This window comes from Pimephales promelas, chromosome 4 (genome assembly GCF_988280905.1).
Source record: "Pimephales promelas chromosome 4, fPimPro1.hap1.1, whole genome shotgun sequence".
Taxonomy (NCBI): Eukaryota; Metazoa; Chordata; class Actinopteri; order Cypriniformes; family Leuciscidae; genus Pimephales; species Pimephales promelas.
Window position 1 is genome coordinate 1,113,415 of NC_142772.1, and position 18,099 is coordinate 1,131,513.

General features: G+C 33.7%; 1 protein-coding gene across 1 annotated transcript in view; it reads left to right on the forward strand.

Moving 5' to 3' along the window:
• brinp1 (BMP/retinoic acid inducible neural specific 1) overlaps positions 1-18,099 on the forward strand; it is a 172,338-nt gene that overhangs the window by 30,992 nt on the left and 123,247 nt on the right. Inside the window, exon 2 of the mRNA XM_039662013.2 lies at positions 8,285-8,552. Within this exon, the coding sequence (XP_039517947.2) occupies positions 8,335-8,552 (218 nt within the window). The 5' untranslated portion in view covers positions 8,285-8,334. The remainder of the gene's footprint in view (positions 1-8,284; positions 8,553-18,099) is intronic.

Sequence of the window (18,099 nt, forward strand, 5' to 3'; positions counted from 1 at the left end):
GGTTGTGTTTGTTTTCACCAGTGATAAAGCACGTCCTCTTTCAGTGAAGATGTGGTTTTGCCTACTAGTATGAGGGCCTTTTTGATTAAATTCCGTTTTTTTTTACAAAGTTTCCCCCTTGATTTTCAGTGAAAACGTCATTGCATTGCACGAAAATGAAGAAATTAAAACAAACGCTCAGAACTTGATTATTTTTGAAATATTCCAATATTCACTGCATTAAGTCATAATAATAATGAATAATTTGTGTTATCTGTAAATAATTAACACAGAAGAGGCTGAGCAAGTTATTACATTTTAGACATTTTTTCTTTTGGAATAACATGAATAATGCACAACAAGACTGAGGAAATATATTACAGGAGCAAATTGGGTTTAGTTTTATGTGGACCTTAACCAGGTCCGTCAAGGTGACTGTACTCATTTTAAACAGCACAATAAACCATGGCATTGTAAATATTCTGTCGACCTTCTGTTTTCCGTAATGCACATGCATTTTTCCCGATTACAGAGGAAGAGGTGCATTACTTAAAGCGAGAGGATGAATAAATGATGATGACCCTGTTGCCCCGACAGACAATGTGGCTCTCCGTGCGCAATAAACATTCATCAAGGCGCAAATTGCATTATTTTGTTGGACATCTAAACAGATCCCCTGCAGTATTGCAGTATAAATGTGCACAGATTAATTATTATATGTTTGCACGTTTCCGTAAGCCTGCGGTGGGTTTGGCTTCGTGCCTCGGAGCTCCACCAGAAATATCAATATCAGACAGCGTTTATCATGGTCAGTCCTTCAGACGCATGTGCTTTCCTTCAGTTAAAAGCTCATTTGCATCAATTCTTGTAGTTTAGACATCAACCAAAACACTCTTGTAACAAAGCTTGTAGCAAAAAAAGAAGGTTAGCGTACTAAATATGCAAACTATACTGTATATTTTGGGGTGTAACAATATATCGCAATACACAAATGCTTAACTTAATGTAATGGGGGATATTTGTGTGTCCTGATAATGCCAGATGTCTGATGTTTCCAGTAAAAGTGTCCTGCATTATTTTAACCCTTGTGCTGCATTAGATTTTTAACACCGTTGAGTGCATTAAGGACCAAAAATGGCCACATATTAAACATTGCCTAAAATATTATATATTATTATTATTTTCCACTTTTACCAAGTTAAATCTTTTAACCAGCATCAGTCCTCATCATAACTACCAAAAATGTATTCAATTTCAGGATTTTAACCCTTTAATTACCAGTTTTGTTTGCGAAACCATCGATTTGTATAAGAGGAAAAAACACAAAAATTCAATTATTTTCAATAAACTAAATGCAAAGAGAAAACTTTAGATTTGGATTATCACAGTCCCACTTTGCAAAAAATCCCACTTAGCGCGTTAGAGACCAAAAATGGCCACCTATTAAACATTGCCTATTGCCTAAAATAAGGTGCATTTCCACCCATAGGGAATAAATATGTAGTGACGTCATCACTATATAATGCAAATATAATGCTTTTGCTTCAAAATGAAAGGATGTTTGTGCAAAAATCATGTTTCATGTATTACTGACAGCCTCAGATTTAAACAACGTTTTAATGGGTTTCAATGGGCCATTTTTGGTCTTTATGGTGCTGAGTGTTACTATTTGATCTACACAGTGTGTGTTATACATATTTTGCAAAATGGGATCACATTTTTTACATGTATCCAAAAAGTCACAATTTTGCCAAATTCCATACCATTTGCATTAAAACAGCCAAAATGGTCAAAGAAATTAAACTGCAAAAGACCAAAAATGTCCCTAATGCAGCATAAGGGTTAAATATATCTAGTCAAACATATTCGTCTAAAATAATTCTGTATTTTCAGCTTCAGAATCGTGAATATTGTCATTCTGGCGTCCCTATATTGTTCTGTGTGTTGGGTTTCCAGCTCCAAGTCCAAAGCCTATTCATTTACAAACACAATGTAACATCAAATTTAGCTTTTTAAAATCAAATGCTAACCTTTTATCATATGTTTTGGAGTATCACAATACTGTCGTGATATTATATCGAATCATCGTTACACCCCAGCCTGATAATACTAAAGATCAGCTCTAAATATTTTATTTATTTGGCGATTTTATTGTTGTGTTTGTACCGGGTTTCTGGCTGGTCATGTGTCTACTGAGGGCGGCTCTTCCAGCAGCCTGAGGGGCGGGGACTGAGGTGGGCGTGGCCTTACACAGGTGCAATAGTTCCTTTTGCTTTCATACTGTTACTCAGCAGGTTATTGATGGTATAAACTCTGGATGCAGTGCTGGCCCAGATGGGCTGGAGATTAAGTTTTATAAACTTGCCTCTTGTGTTCTATCATTTCCACTGGCTGAATTATTTAATTTATCATTGGCAACTTGTGAAATACCCAATTCATGGAAATGCGCCAGAGTAATTCCTCTTCATAAAGGAGGTGATACAGATATTAATAATTACAGACCTATCTCAATTATCAATTGTGTAGCAAAAATGGGGCGGGGCTTCTTTGTGGGCGGGGCTCCATGCTTCACAGTTTTTGTGGCTAGTGCTGTGCTATCGGTAGGGTTGGGTATCGTTTGAATTTGAACGATTCTGATTCTGATTCCGATTCCTTGTTTCGATTCCGGTTCCTAACGATTCTCGATTTCAATTCTTTTAAGAGGCAGGGTCAAAAAAGTTTAGCTAACCTTGCTAATCAACGGCCTTTCTGAAGGAAATACTCCTTCTGTAAAAATACTCCTTTTGTCACAAATTTTGCATTTTGCCGAGATTTCGTTATTTTTAGAAAAGTGAAGCCACACTTTGGACCGCCGACGTAAGTTACTCATGTTCGACTCGCGTGGTTATGCCAACACTTCCGGTAGACGCTTCTTCGTTGGTGTCGCTCAGCGGTTTCTTCTTCCGCTCGGCGGACTGTGAATATCGAAACTAGGAATTGAAATTTTAACTTTTGAACGATTCCGGGAAAAACGAAAAGTTAGTCCCGGTTCCAATCGATACTCGATTCTCGATACCCAACCCTAGCTATCGGCACTGTCCATGTTGATCTTCAGATCTGCCAGTGACCTTTGGAGAAACTGCACAAGTAAAAACTACTGTAATGAACTTTTCCCTTCGCTGTGCAGATTTAAGGGTTAATATGTCCCTCTCTACGTTTTTAATGTCAGTAAAATGATGCATTGTTACATTATGACAGGCAACCTCAAATTAGTCAGAAGCAATTAGTTAAAGGATCCCTCGTTAGTCGCTCAGCTTCACATCTGTCATCACGGTGCCACTTCCAGAACTCAGTGTGACTCCAACATCTTCATTCATTCATTCGCTGTAAACAGCCGTATGGAAGAGGGAAGGAAGGACTTCATTGACAATTAGATAATTGCATAGAAGAGAGAATATTAATCTGCATTTAGTTGCCCGGAGCTCTTAGCATATCTACCTCTTAATTATGTATGTCCCGTATAAAGACCTGCGAACGCCTTTGAGAAGATAACATCCATAAATTTACATGATTCATGCTCTGCGTTTGCATTGGCAGATATTATTAATAATGCATTTATTTTTTGCCTGTAGAATGTTAATTATGGACGTATGCACGGTATAAATAATTAATGTTTCATAATTTTTTGAAAGGTGGGTAAAGGTCAAGTTTTTTATTAACAGTGAAAACACAAACATGTAATTAGCTTCCCAAACTACAAGCTACTCTACACATAATTTGCATAAAAGCTACCCCATTTAATATTGATGCATAAGTTAACAAAAATAGCTACACTATTACATTGTGATCAGCTTTTTTCTGGCTGCATTATTCTTGCAAAAGACACAAAAAGAGAAAAATTGTAATTAGGGCAACTGCATACTGCATATTCCAAAGTCTTGACGTTGTTTTCAGGTTTTCCTGCTTGAATGTTGATTATTCTCCTCATATTTTCCATTGTTGCGGCTCCTCTCTTCCCAGTCTGTCAGTAACGCTCTGTTTACTTCCTGTCTCTATGAAGCCCCTCCTCCTGAAAAGCACACTGTGCTCTGATTGGTCGGCTGGAGTGGTGTGTTGTGATTGGTCGAGTGCTGCAAGTGTGTTTGGGAAATGCCCCGCCCCCTTTCCATAACTGCCAGTTTAACACACTAACTAGGCCCCGCCCCTTTATTCTACGCATTAATTATTATAATGAGGAATATTGTGACGTTCATACGGAGGCGTATTGCATTCACTTGAAGAAAAAAAATCTACTCTGTTTTTTTGACTTAATGAGTTAATTTTTCATGAGAAAAAATTTTTTTCTCTGTTTTTCTGAATTAATGAGTTAATTCTTCATGAGAAAATTTTTTTTTGCTCTGTTTTTCTGAATTAACGAGTTAATTTTTCATGAGAATTTTTTTTCTCTGTTTTTCTGAATTAATGAGTTAATTTTTCATGAGAAATTTTTTTTCTCTGTTTTTCTGAATTAATGAGTTAATTTTTCGTGAGAAAAAAAGTTTTTGCTCTGTTTTTTCTGAATTAACTCGTTAATTTTTCATGAGAATTTTTTTTCTCTGTTTTTCTGAATTAATGAGTTAATTTTTCGTGAGAAAAAAAGTTTTTGCTCTGTTTTTTCTGAATTAACTCGTTAATTCAGAAAAACAGAGCAAAAAAAAAAAAATCCATGAAAGATTAACTCGTTAATTCAGAAAAACAGAGCAAAAAAAAAAAAATCCATGAAAAATTAACTCATTAATTCAGAAAAACAGAGCAAATTTTTTTTTTCTCATGAAAAATTAACTCGTTTATTCAGAAAAACTCAGAAAAATTCAGAATTTTTTTTTTCTTCAAGTGAATGCAATACGCCTCCGTACGTTCAAGACTACAATGGAGGCGTTTGAGGAGATGAACTCCCGCTGGAGGGACTTTGGGAAACTCTTTCATGCTCAAGCAGTGACATTACACTAAAGAAAGATGGACATGGATGAAAAGTCCTCTTTAAGTGCAACTATTAAGCAATTTTGATGTATTAAAATGGCTCAAATCTACTGAAAACAGCATAATTTAATTAAAAACCAAAAGTTATTCTTGTACTAAATGTATTAAAAAAGGGTATACAACTGCATGCACAATATAATGTACACACTTCTGAGGAAACATGACAAGCAACACGCGGACTGATCATGCGGACTGACGCTTCACGAGGAGCTGAAGGTCTTTTAATAACGGCGAGTTAGGGCTGGAGGGGAAGATCTCGAGGATCATTACGGATGAAAACGCTCTTATCACGACATTATAACTGGCTGCAGGATAGACAGTCGTAAAGAGTGCCGGTGACATGTGCTGTGATATGGAAATGCATCTCACTTTAATAGCACACACACGGGCTGCTCGTGTTAAGCTCGCGTATCTATTGCCTCTGATAAGGCCTGTGCTCATACATTACTTATGATAAAATATTAATGCATCTTTAGAAACCAAAACATTTGGCTTTTTTTTTTTCCTTTAAAATAATCTGGCTACAAAACACCTGATTCTCATTACTGTAATACAGTCATTATATTCATCCAGAAATTCAATTTCAGTATAACAAATCCTACAAACTATTGTTTTTTTTTATATTCAAGTCAACCACTGTAAAAAAATGTGTATATATATATATATATATATATATATTCATGATTTGTAATCACAGAATTATTTCTTTTGCCAAAAAAACTTAAATCATTTATGTAGTTCAGATAACATAATATTTTAAGTTTCTGATGATTAAATAAATCACCTTCATTGTATTAACTAAATTTTTCCATTTCAATGAACTTAAATTTTTAAGGCAGCCAGGTTACTTAATTTTTTTAAGTTAAACCAACAATATTTATTTTTACAGTGTATATGCATTAAGTTTGGTTACTTTATAGTGTATTATCTTTACTTACAACTATTTTCAACTATTTACAACTATAAGTCAACCTACATTAAGTTATACTAGCAAAATATTTTTTTTATGTATTAAGTCAAGTTCGCTGAGAGTTACGACTTTATACAGTGTATTATACACTTTTTTATATTTATTACATCTATTCTGAGGAGAAATATGACCAGGCATGTTGGGACAGATGTAATCAGATGGGAGTGGATTATATCAACAAAATGTGTTTTTCTTGACTCTAAATATAAATAATCAAATGATTTGTTTTCTTCAAGCAGTATTAATCGTGCAATGTAACAAGATTAGAATTAGGCTGATCACATCAAACTCAGGTGCAACTAATACAATTATAAAACACTGACTCAAACACCTTGTGACCAACAGCAGCACCTAATTAAATATCATATTTAAAAAAAAATGTGACCAACATTTTTTTTCTTGACTTTTTATAATTTTTTTTTAATGTTGACGTCTCTTTTGCAAATTATTTATTATTAAATTAATTATTATTTACAGCAGTACATTTACTCCTGCGCGTCTGACTTTCATGCAGGATATCAGTATGCACCACTTAATTACCTAAATGAAGCTAATGCAATAAATTCATGTGCGAGCGCACGCACGGTGTTAATTATCCCGCGGAGGAGATGCGCCGTGTTCTCGTCCACAAACCAAACCCATGTCACAACACATCACAACACTGACACTCACCCCCGCCTGAACTTATCATGCCACCAATTAGCCTGAATAAAGTGAAGGCTGTTCCTCCTGTTTGTAATCCGTCCTCATCTGTGAAAAGGGCAGCGAGTCAGGTTAGCATGAGCTCTGCACACACCACGAGGACTCTGGATTAAACGCATAATAAAATAAAATACGGGGTTATGCCAACACGATTAGGTTTCATTAAATCAGGCTGACTGGAAAAATGTTGAGTCTTGCATGTTTCATGACACTTTCATGCCTAGAGAGTGGCATTAAGAGTGTGTTTAGCTTTAAGAAACCGATGAACGTGAATATTGTACGCTTTATTACATTGGTTATTGTACGCAAATAAGTTCGGAAATAAAAATAATGCTTGTATGTAACAGAGCACCTATATATATATATATATATATATATATATATAATATACATGAAATAAAACCTATATTTTGCCAAATAATTTTACGTTTAGTGAAAAATGATAAATGGCACTGATAATTACCTATTAATTGTTATTTAAGTGAAATTACTGAACTTAAATATACAAGTTTGATAAAAATCATCATTAAAGAAGAAAATTTAAAATGGCATTTAGATGCTTTTGCATCTGAACTCTTCATATATATATAGGTGCTCTGTTACATACAATCATTATTTTTATTTCCGAACTTATCACTCATTTAGTGGGTTTTAACTTATTTATATATATATATATATATATATATATATATATATATATATATATATATATATATATATATATATGAAATAAAACCTATATTTTGCCAAATAATTTTACGTTTAGTGAAAAATGATAAATGGCACTGATAATTACCTATTAATTATTATTTAAATGAAATTACAGAACTTAAATATACAAGTTTGATAAAAATCATCATTAAAGAAGAAATTTAAAATGGCATTTAGAGGCTTTTGCATCTGAACTCTTCATATATATATATATATATATATATATATATATAAAGGTGCTCTGTTACATACAAGCATTATTTTTATTTCCGAACTTATCACTCATTTAGTGGGTTTTAACTTATTTATATATATATATATATATATATATATACATGAAATAAAACCTATATTTTGCCAAATAATTTTACGTTCAGTGAAACATGATAAATGGCACTGATAATTACCTATTAATTGTTATTTAAGTGAAATTACTGAACTTAAATATACAAGTTTGATAAAAATCATCATTAAAGAAAAAAATTTAAAATGTCATTTAGAGGCTTTTGCATGTGAACTCTTCATATATATATATATATATATATATATATATATATAGGTGCTCTGTTACATACAAGCATTATTTTTATTTCCGAACTAATCACTCATTTAGTGGGTTTTAACTAATATATGTATATATATATATATATATATATATATATATATATATATACATGAAATAAAACCTATACCTTTTTGCCAAATAATTTTATGTTTAGTGATTTGTTCTTGGTATAATTGAACTTTTAAGGACATAAAAAAAACCAAACAAACAAATATCCCCCCTATTAATCTTGCATTTTAGCCTCCACAAGTTTTGACTCGTGTTTTTAAAATCATGCATGTGAAATTGAAAACTAAAGTGAAGTTGATTTGCTTCTGGATAACAGATGCTGAAACGCCGTTGTTGTTCTCGTCCTGCAGGTCTCCACAGAATGGAGCGAGAATGAGCAGAGAGCGGTCGAGAGAGAAGCATGAACTGGAGGCTCATTGAAGTCACTTACCTCCTGTTTATATGGGACCATATAACAGTCCAGTCTTCCCGTCAAGAGCCCTCGGCCAACGAACAGCATGTTACCAAGCAGTTTGACTGGCTCATCTCTGACCGTGGCCCTTTCCACCACTCGAAGGGGTACCTCTCCTTCATGGAAAGATTTCGCCAAGGATTCACGACCCGGTACAAGATTTATAGGTGAGTGCACTTAATAATCGACTCGTGTCCGTATGTGAACTTTCTGCTGAGGTTCGTACGGCTCATGAAGTGCTGTCCTCGGTGTAAACCTGTTTTATCACTCAGTGGAGTTCAAAGCACATCCAGCATTCACTTCTGCTCGTTCACGGAGGGACGATGCGCATTCGATCTGATCAGATGCTTGTTCCCACACTCACCAAAAACCGTGGGTTTTAAAACAGTGTTTCCAAGGCCTGGAGAAAATCATGGGCGTTTCTCAAGGGAATTTGTTTGTAGTTCTGTCCTGGGAAGACATTGCATTTGAGATTGAGTGCAATCTTAGTATTCAGTTTTTTTTTCCCCAATCAAATCATGATAAATGAATGTTGTATTGTGTTTGAATGCTAAATGAGCTGCACAGAAGTGAGCTGTAGATCTTGTGGAGCAATGATTTCTGCTTTTGCCAATGAAAGTCTTCCTGAAAAATAAAGAGGTGAGACTTTACAAAAAGGTCAAATTAGTTAATGCATCCGGTATCATGGAAGGAGAGACTGATTCATCCGATGAGTGGTTTGAGAATCGTTGAAAAATGTGGTGATGTTCAATGAGAAAATGAGATGCATGTAAACATATTGTAGGAGAACAGGTGAACCCTTGCCTTTAAAATAGCATAATATGAGCACTTTTATGCACGTTAGTCCATAATATCTGATGCATTAACCCTAAATTTGCAGAATCCCAGTGCAGACATGCGATTGGCCAATGCCGAACCAATTTTGCTTCCAAAATGGCGGATTTTGTCGAGAAAAACAGTACAATATCATGCATTTATTTCAGTAATTCAGCTGAAAAGGTGAAACTAATATATTATATAGACTCATTGCATGCAAAGTCAGATATTTCAAGGCTTTATTTGTGATGATTATGGCTTTCAGCTTATAAAAAAACCCAAATTCAAAATTAGAATAGGCTATTGTGAAAATCTGTAATCCATAATCGTCAAAATTATAACAAATAAAGGCTTGAAATATCTCACTTTGCATGTAATGAGTCTATAATATATTAGCTTTACCCATTGCATCATATTCTAATTTTTCGAGTTTCACCTGTAAGTATGCATACCTTAAATAAGCTTCTAAGATTTATTTTTTTCCCTTAATGTGTTATGAATATGACTAATTTTTATTCTTTTCATTTCCTTTTCCTCTTCAGAACATGGTCATTAATAACACAAAACATAATAAAAACAAAATCTCAGCATGTTCAAAAGAGAAGAAAAAGAATATAGAAAAAGAATAATAACATAAAAAGTCACTTCAGAGGACACATAGGTTCTATCAGCACTACGTATTTGGAACCCCTAAAAGGTTCTAAACACTCTTTAAAAAAAGGTTCCTCTGGGTTCTATAAAGAACCCTAGGGTTCCATACTTGGCCAATAGAACCTTTTACCAAAAAAAAAAAAAAAGTTAGAACCATTTTGGAGTTCCATATATGAAGCGGGGGATGGAACCTTTTCTGGTTCTAAATAGAACCATTTCTTCTAAGAGTGAAACAGGACTCTATATCTTCAGTGCATTGCAGGATAAAACTGCCGAAAGCCTTCCTCTCGCCGAGAAATGATGTCTAATCATTGTGTAATTAAGAGTAGCTGTTGTACAGTGTGAACGTGTCCTGCAGAGTTTGTCATCAAGAGATACTGCAAATGACGACAGTGCTATAACATGCATTTATTACTGTAAGCATATTTACAGCTGTGTGAACAAATGGGCCAAGCAGTTGTCACACTTAAAGAGTATTTGGCACAGAACTATATAGTGTAATGTTGTGTTTTATGCACATTTATGCTCACACAATATCAGATTTCACAGTAATCACGGTATTATGATATCTACTGTATAGCAAAAACAATCAGTCAAATGCATCTGTACTTTGATTATTTTGTGATTTGCTGTCTTAGTTTAGCCAATGAATATGCAATTACAATAACTCAGATTTAATTATCGTCTGAATGAATGATTATGGAACATTTTTTAAGACCATGCTGTGTGATTTAATTTAGAGGAGACTAAGTTGCAAACTGTTTTTAGCTTAGTAGAGCATCAAATAAAGTTCATGAGAATAACAGCATTTAACTCCAAAATCACATTTTAACACCAGTCGAGTGATCGAACTGCTTAGAAAGAAGAACAAATTGTATTATTTTATAGTATTCATTACAGTGATACGGCTATATGTGTGTTATAAATATGCATTATCCTGTGAAAATAACACAGATAAACTTTTTTTCCCACGATTTCCTCGAACGTCAAAAGTTTATGTGTCGAGTATTAATGAAAGAAATAACATGTGAGTTTAGCGTTTCATAACGCTCATAGTCACAATTATTTAAAATTATTGTTTTTTTGAATGCATGAACTCTTTTAGCACAAAAGTGCAAGTATTTCCCCCCTTTAAAGGTAAAAGGTAAATCGATCTAGAAAAGCGGAAGGCGAATAGACACAGAGGTGGACATGAAACTCACTGGATACTGGCATTGACGTTTATTCTTTCCTGATATAATATCCTTCCGTTTCCATGAATACACACCCGTCAGTGTCAGTGACACTTGCACAAATCACCACACACTCTCAATATGTTACGTGTGCGTGACATTCACACTTCTAAGTGGCTAAATGAACATTTCTACAGGGTTTTAGAGGCGAGGAAGTTCTTTTTCTGCTCGTTAAAATCTAGTTTTTCCACGTGACGCCTTGTAGAAACAGCATTCAGTGGATCAGAAACAAGTGAACGCTGCCCGACTCGACAGCATTAGCACTGTCCCAATTAACACACGTTGATCTGATTGGTTACAAGGCCGTTTGTGACGATGTCACCTCGGTCATTTCTCATATGTGATGAGTGTACAGCTTGGAAACAAACACAACTATTTAATATGTTATGTGTTATATCAGTCTCAAGAATCAGCAGAAAATGAAGAAAAACACTGCTGAGAACCATCTGTACTGCGAAACACTTCCCGGGGTTTATGAAGGAAAACTGGCGTATGTTATTTGGTCATTTGTTAATCAGATATTCTACACTAATGAAAATAAACGCTCCAAAACGGGTTTGTTTATTTTCACAGCAATGCAATAAAAGAACCATTTTGGTTCCAAATTAATCTTTCAGTCAACAAGTCTTAAAAATAACTTTTTTTTTCATAGTGTGATTTAAAAAAAAAAAAAAAAAATCTTCCATAAAAGATATTTTTTCCACAAATAACCTGTTATGGAATGGAAAGATTATGGTTTCAGGGTTATTAGTGGAATCATCGATGCCAATAAAGAGCCTTTATTTTTAAGATTCTATGGAATTCAAAACTGTTATTATCAGAAGCTTCATGCGAATTACGTATAAGTATAAGTATATGAATATCGTGCAAAAGTTCATTTATTTCAGTAATTCAACTTAAAAGGTGAAACTAATATATTATATAGACTCATTACATGCAAAGTGAGATATTTCAAGCCTTTATTTGTTATAATTATGATGATTATGGCTTACAGCTTATGAAAACCTTTTGTAACTACAACGCCTCCACAATACTCATGATTTCTGATTAAGTGTTTTGTTCACCACTATAGCCTGACACTTGATACATACAGTAGAAAAAATATCCAAACCTGGGAAAAAAAATATATATATATATATTTTTATTCCCCAGTTACTGTAAAAAAAAAAAAAAAAAAAAAAAATATATATATATATATATATATATATCAAAATAAATGTCTTTACACTCACACACACATACAATGTTCACACATGACCTCCTTATAAATCATTTCCCTCTCAATGTTTGTGAGACAGCAGTGATGCTGGTCCATATCCGCTCTCGCTGTCCTATTTTACCGTTCACGTCAAGAAATCTGGCATTTAGCGTTTCCCCATTGCTGACACTGTCAACCAGTGTGTTTTAAGTGTGTGGAACGGCGTCCTGAAGGAGACAGACAGGCACGATGTGATCTGACACAACACAACTCGTAATATCACTCCTCTATCCTCCAGTCTCTTTGCATTGTAAAGCTGCACATGTTTGACTGACACACTCATGCAAATAAAGAGTCTCGGCAAACTTTGATCCGTGCGCTTCCTTCGAGCGGAGAACCGTGCGATAGACTTCATCTGGGTCTCGTGTTTGATATTGTAACGGGCCGTTTTTCCTTCGTTCTGTCTTTGCTTTCATTTCCACGTCTCTGTTGTTGTATGTTTTGGCTTTCTCTCGTCTCTTCTCCCCTCCGTCCCGTTCTGTGTTCGACTCACTCTTCTTTTATCTCTCCTTCACCCTGTCTCCGTATTCTCTCTCCACTGGATCTCTTTCCTCTCATGTCAGATGTAGTTCACTCGCAACATCTCTTAGAGTTCTCCTCTCTTCATGGACCCTAAAGGATGGAAAGTGAGCTTCTTTTGTGTGTCACACACTAAAGGTGTCATCTCTTGATAACTGTGTTTGAGTTGTTTTCTGCACCGTCTTCTTCTGTCGTGACCTATTTACTGTATCCAGTCTGTTATGTTTTCCTTTATTAAGGAAAAAAATGGGACATTCAAATCATGTTGGAAAGAGTGTATTTACGATATCATTGTGCGGCACCACAGAGACATCATTATGACTGTGAAACTCTGGGACTGCGTCTGGAATAAGTAATTACTTCACACACGCTAAAAAAAATGAATGTTCTTTATAGTGTGAATCCATCTTATTATAGTATACGCTATATAGTCGGGAATAATGCGATTTTGGATGCAGCCTTTATATTTTTAAACAATAAAATAAAATGCATGGAAATTACGACATAATATCTCATATGACATAATATCTCGTTATTACGACATATGAGATAAAATCTAGTTTTTACGACATATCTCATTATTACGATGTAATATCTCATTATTACAACATAATATATCATTATTAAGGCATAATATTTCGTTATTACGACATAAAATCTCATAATTACGACATAATATCTCGTTATTACGACATAATATCTCGTTATTACGACAATATCTCATTATTATGAGATAATATCTTGTTTTTACGACATAATATCTCATTATTACGACATAACATCTCGTTATTATGACATATCTCATTATTATGAGATAATATCAAATTTTTACGACATAATATCTCATTATTACGACATAATATCTCATTATTACGACATAATATCTCATTATTATGACATAATATCTCGTTATTACGACGTATCTTATTATTATGAGATAATATCTCATTTTTGCAACATAATATCTTGTTATTACGACGTAATATCTCATTATTACGCCATAATATCTCGTTGTTATGACATAATATCTCGTTATTACGAAATAACATCTTGTTATTACAACATATTATCTCATTATTACGACATATATTATTATTATGAGATAATATCTCGTTTTTACAGCATAATATCTCATTATTACGACATAATATCTTGTTATTACGACATAATATCTCATATGACATAATATCTCGTTATTACGACATATCTTATTATGAGATAAAATCTAGTTTTTACAACATAATCTCTCATTATTACGATGTAATATCTCATTATTACAACATAATATCTCGTTATTATGACATAGCTCGTAATTATGACATATGTCATTATTACGACATAATATCTCGTTATTATGACATATCTTGTTATTATGACATAATATCTCGTTATTACAGCATACTATCTCGTTATTACGGCATAATATCTCATTATTACAACAGAATATCTCGTTATTATGATAGAATATCTCATTATTGACCACTCATATGTGATCACTCATATCGATAAGACCACTCATATCAGGGCCATAACCCCTTAGTTTACTTTTGCTTTATTTTACTTTTGAAGTTTAAATAATTGAAATGGAAAAGGTGCGGTGCGGGAAACGGAAATGCATTTTTTGCATTTGTCAGGCCCATGGTCTCTGGCACGGAGACACAGTGGCGGCACTGAAGATCATGGAGGATCGTGTCTCCCAGTGTTTCCCTGTCTCCTCCAACAGAAGGAAGCATCGAATTCAGCCGTCAATGCAGGATATCGGCTTGCTTGTGACAAGACAATTAAATCGTGCATCAATACAGAGTGGAATTCACTGCGCTTCTCATTAAAAATTTAATCAAAAAATCTGCAATCACATCTGTCTGACATCTGCACTGCTGTCACTTGAATTGGCAAGGCTCATCCATCAAATGTCGGTAATCTGAACAAAAGTTTGTTTTTCCCATTTCTAGAGCGAACGCTGAATGCAATGATGTGATTCTCCGGGCCTTTGAGTCGCTCAGGCTGCCACTCGCTCTCATGTGGAGAATTGGGTCATCTCGTCTAATTCTACTCTCACTTCTAGCCGTCAGAAGTTACATAATGCCAAATAAAGGCCGTCTAGTCATGTTTTGTCCCTTAATGCGGTGAGATCTGATTGGGTCCAAACGCTGGGATTATACAAGAATCAGAAGTGGCGCCGAAGGCCTCATGTTCACATTCACCCAGTGTTGATTTCACAAATACGTGTCCTGCTCTGACTGATGAAATATGTAACAGAGGCTGACCCACATGGACATCTTCAGTGCTTTATGAAGAGACCGATGACTAATGCATATTTAATTACAGCAAAAGAGAAAAATACACACAAGCTATTACCAGAAAATGCACACGACACGAAGGCAAGATCAAACTTTATTAAACATATTGCATATTATAAAACAACTAGTTGTGCATTTAGAATGATACAGGGACATACACTCTAAACAATGCTGGGTTGTTTGAACCCAAATTTTGGTCAAATATAGACAAACCCAAACGTTGAGTTAAAAATGCAATTAATTTTAAATTTTACAGTTGAAATTGAAAGTTGACGTTGGGTTAAAATGTATTTATTTTATTATTTATTTTTGTTGAATTTTTAACATTTTTAACCCAACATTTGGGTTTGTCCATATTTTACCCAAATTTGGGTTCAAACAACCCAGCATTGTTTAGTGTACTCTTTATAATAAAAATAAAATAAAATGCATGGAAATCCTCCATAAGTGTCCATTCATAATTGTTCATTCTGTTCATAAAAATAAATTATGCACTGCTGATGTTTATATGCACTCTAATTTTATATGGACAAACAATTTTTAAATTTAAAAACAATTTTAATTTAAATTTTACAGTTGAAAGTGAAAGTTGAAGTTGAAATTACATTTTTAACCCAACATTTGGGTTTGTCCATATTTTACCCAAACTTGGGTTCAAACGACCCAGCATTGCTTAGAGTTTACTATTTATAAAAAAAATAAAAATAAAATAAAATGCATGGAAATCCTCCATAAGTGTCCATTCATAATTGTTCATTCTCTTCATAAAAATAAATTATGCACTGCTGATGTTTATACGCACTCTAAAAATGCTGAGTTGTTTTAACCCAACTTTGGGTCAAATATGGACAAACCCAAATGTTGGGTTAAAAATGCATTTTTTTATATATATATATATATGGACAAACAATTTTTAAATTTAAAAACAATTTTAATTTAAATTTTACAGTTGAAAGTGAAAGTTGAAGTTGAAATTACATTTTTAACCCAACATTTGGGTTTGTCCATATTTTACCCAAACTTGGGTTCAAACAACCCAGCATTGCTTAAAGTTTACTATTTATAAAAAAATAAAAATAAAATAAAATGCATGGAAATCCTCCATAAGTGTCCATTCATAATTGTTCATTCTCTTCATAAAAATAAATTATGCACTGCTGATGTTTATACGCACTCTAAAAATGCTGAGTTGTTTTAACCCAACTTTGGGTCAAATATGGACAAACCCAAATGTTGGGTTATAAATGCATTTTTTTATATGGACAAACAATTTTTAAATTTAAAAACAATTTTAATTTAAATTTTACAGTTGAAAGTGAAAGTTGAAGTTGAAATTACATTTTTAACCCAACATTTGGGTTTGTCCATATTTTACCCAAACTTGGGTTCAAACGACCCAGCATTGCTTAGAGTTTACTATTTATAAAAAAATAAAAATAAAATAAAATGCAGGGAAATCCTCCATAAGTTTCCATTCATAATTGTTCATTCTCTTCATAAAAATAAATTATGCACTGCTGATGTTCATATGCACTCTAAAAATGCTGAGTTGTTTTAACCCAACTTTGGGTCAAATATGGACAAACCCAAATGTTGGGTTAAAAATGCATTTTTTTTTATATGGACAAACAATTTTTAAATTTAAAAACAATTTTAATTTAAATTTTACAGTTGAAAGTGAAAGTTGAAGTTGAAATTACATTTTTAACCCAACATTTGGGTTTGTCCATATTTTACCCAAACTTGGGTTCAAACAACCCAGCATTGCTTAGAGTTTACTATTTATAAAAAAAATAAAAATAAAATAAAATGCATGGAAATCCTCCATAAGTGTCCATTCATAATTGTTCATTCTCTTCATAAAATAAATTATGCACTGCTGATGTTTATATGCACTCTAAAAATGCTGGGTTGTTTTAACCCATCTTTGTGTCAAATATGGACAAATCCAAACGTTGGGTTAAAAATGTAATTAAAAAATGTAACCCAATGGCTGGGTTTGTCCATATTTGACCCAAAGTTGGGTTAAAACAACCCAGTAGCAGATGCCTACTAGCCAAGACTCCTTCTTTATGTGTATAGATGTGTGTGTATAGATGTGAGTGTACAGATATGACGTAATTACGCAAATACATGCTCAAATTTCCTCGTGGAAATCCACCAGTACCACTGGAATTACAAATATTATTACACTCTAAAAAATGGTGGGTTGTTTTAACCCAACTTTGGGTCAAATATGGACTAACCCAGCCGTTGGGTTAAATTTTTACATTACATTTTTAACCCAACATTTCGGGTTTGTCCATATTTGACCCAAAATTGGGTTAAAACAACCCAGCATTTTTTAGAGTGTACAAGCTTACTATTTTTAATCGATCTACGGCAAGCCGATTATTGTAAAGTGTTACCGTATTTTTTATATATTCTAAAAAATACTGTATTTATAAGCATATTGTATCAATATTGTATTTTTAAGCATTGCTACAAATTCACTTTCATTGTTATTCACTCTAAATTATAATGTGGACTCATGCATACAGATTAATGTGAATTTAATTTCATTACTGCGAGCTGGTTTGTCTAATATTATTATTATTATTAATAATCACCTTCAGGAATGATCATATCTTGATTAATGAGTGCTAAAGTTCATACATTTGCAACAATTTAGTTTGCAGACGCTTTTGTGCTGAGCCTATAGTAGTGCAGTTATATACTATAACGATGATATGCTTTCAGATCGTAACGTTTGCTTTAGTTTTCATACCGTCAATTGTTTTATCATTGGAAATTTTCGAGGAGGCTTGAAACGCTCCTGGCGAGGCACAAACGCCCCGGCCTTGATTACTAACAGCTCGCTCTTAATAGTCCCGTTGCCTGGGAACAAGCGTGACTCAAATGAGACGGCTGGTAGCAAACGGCACGTAATAACAATAGA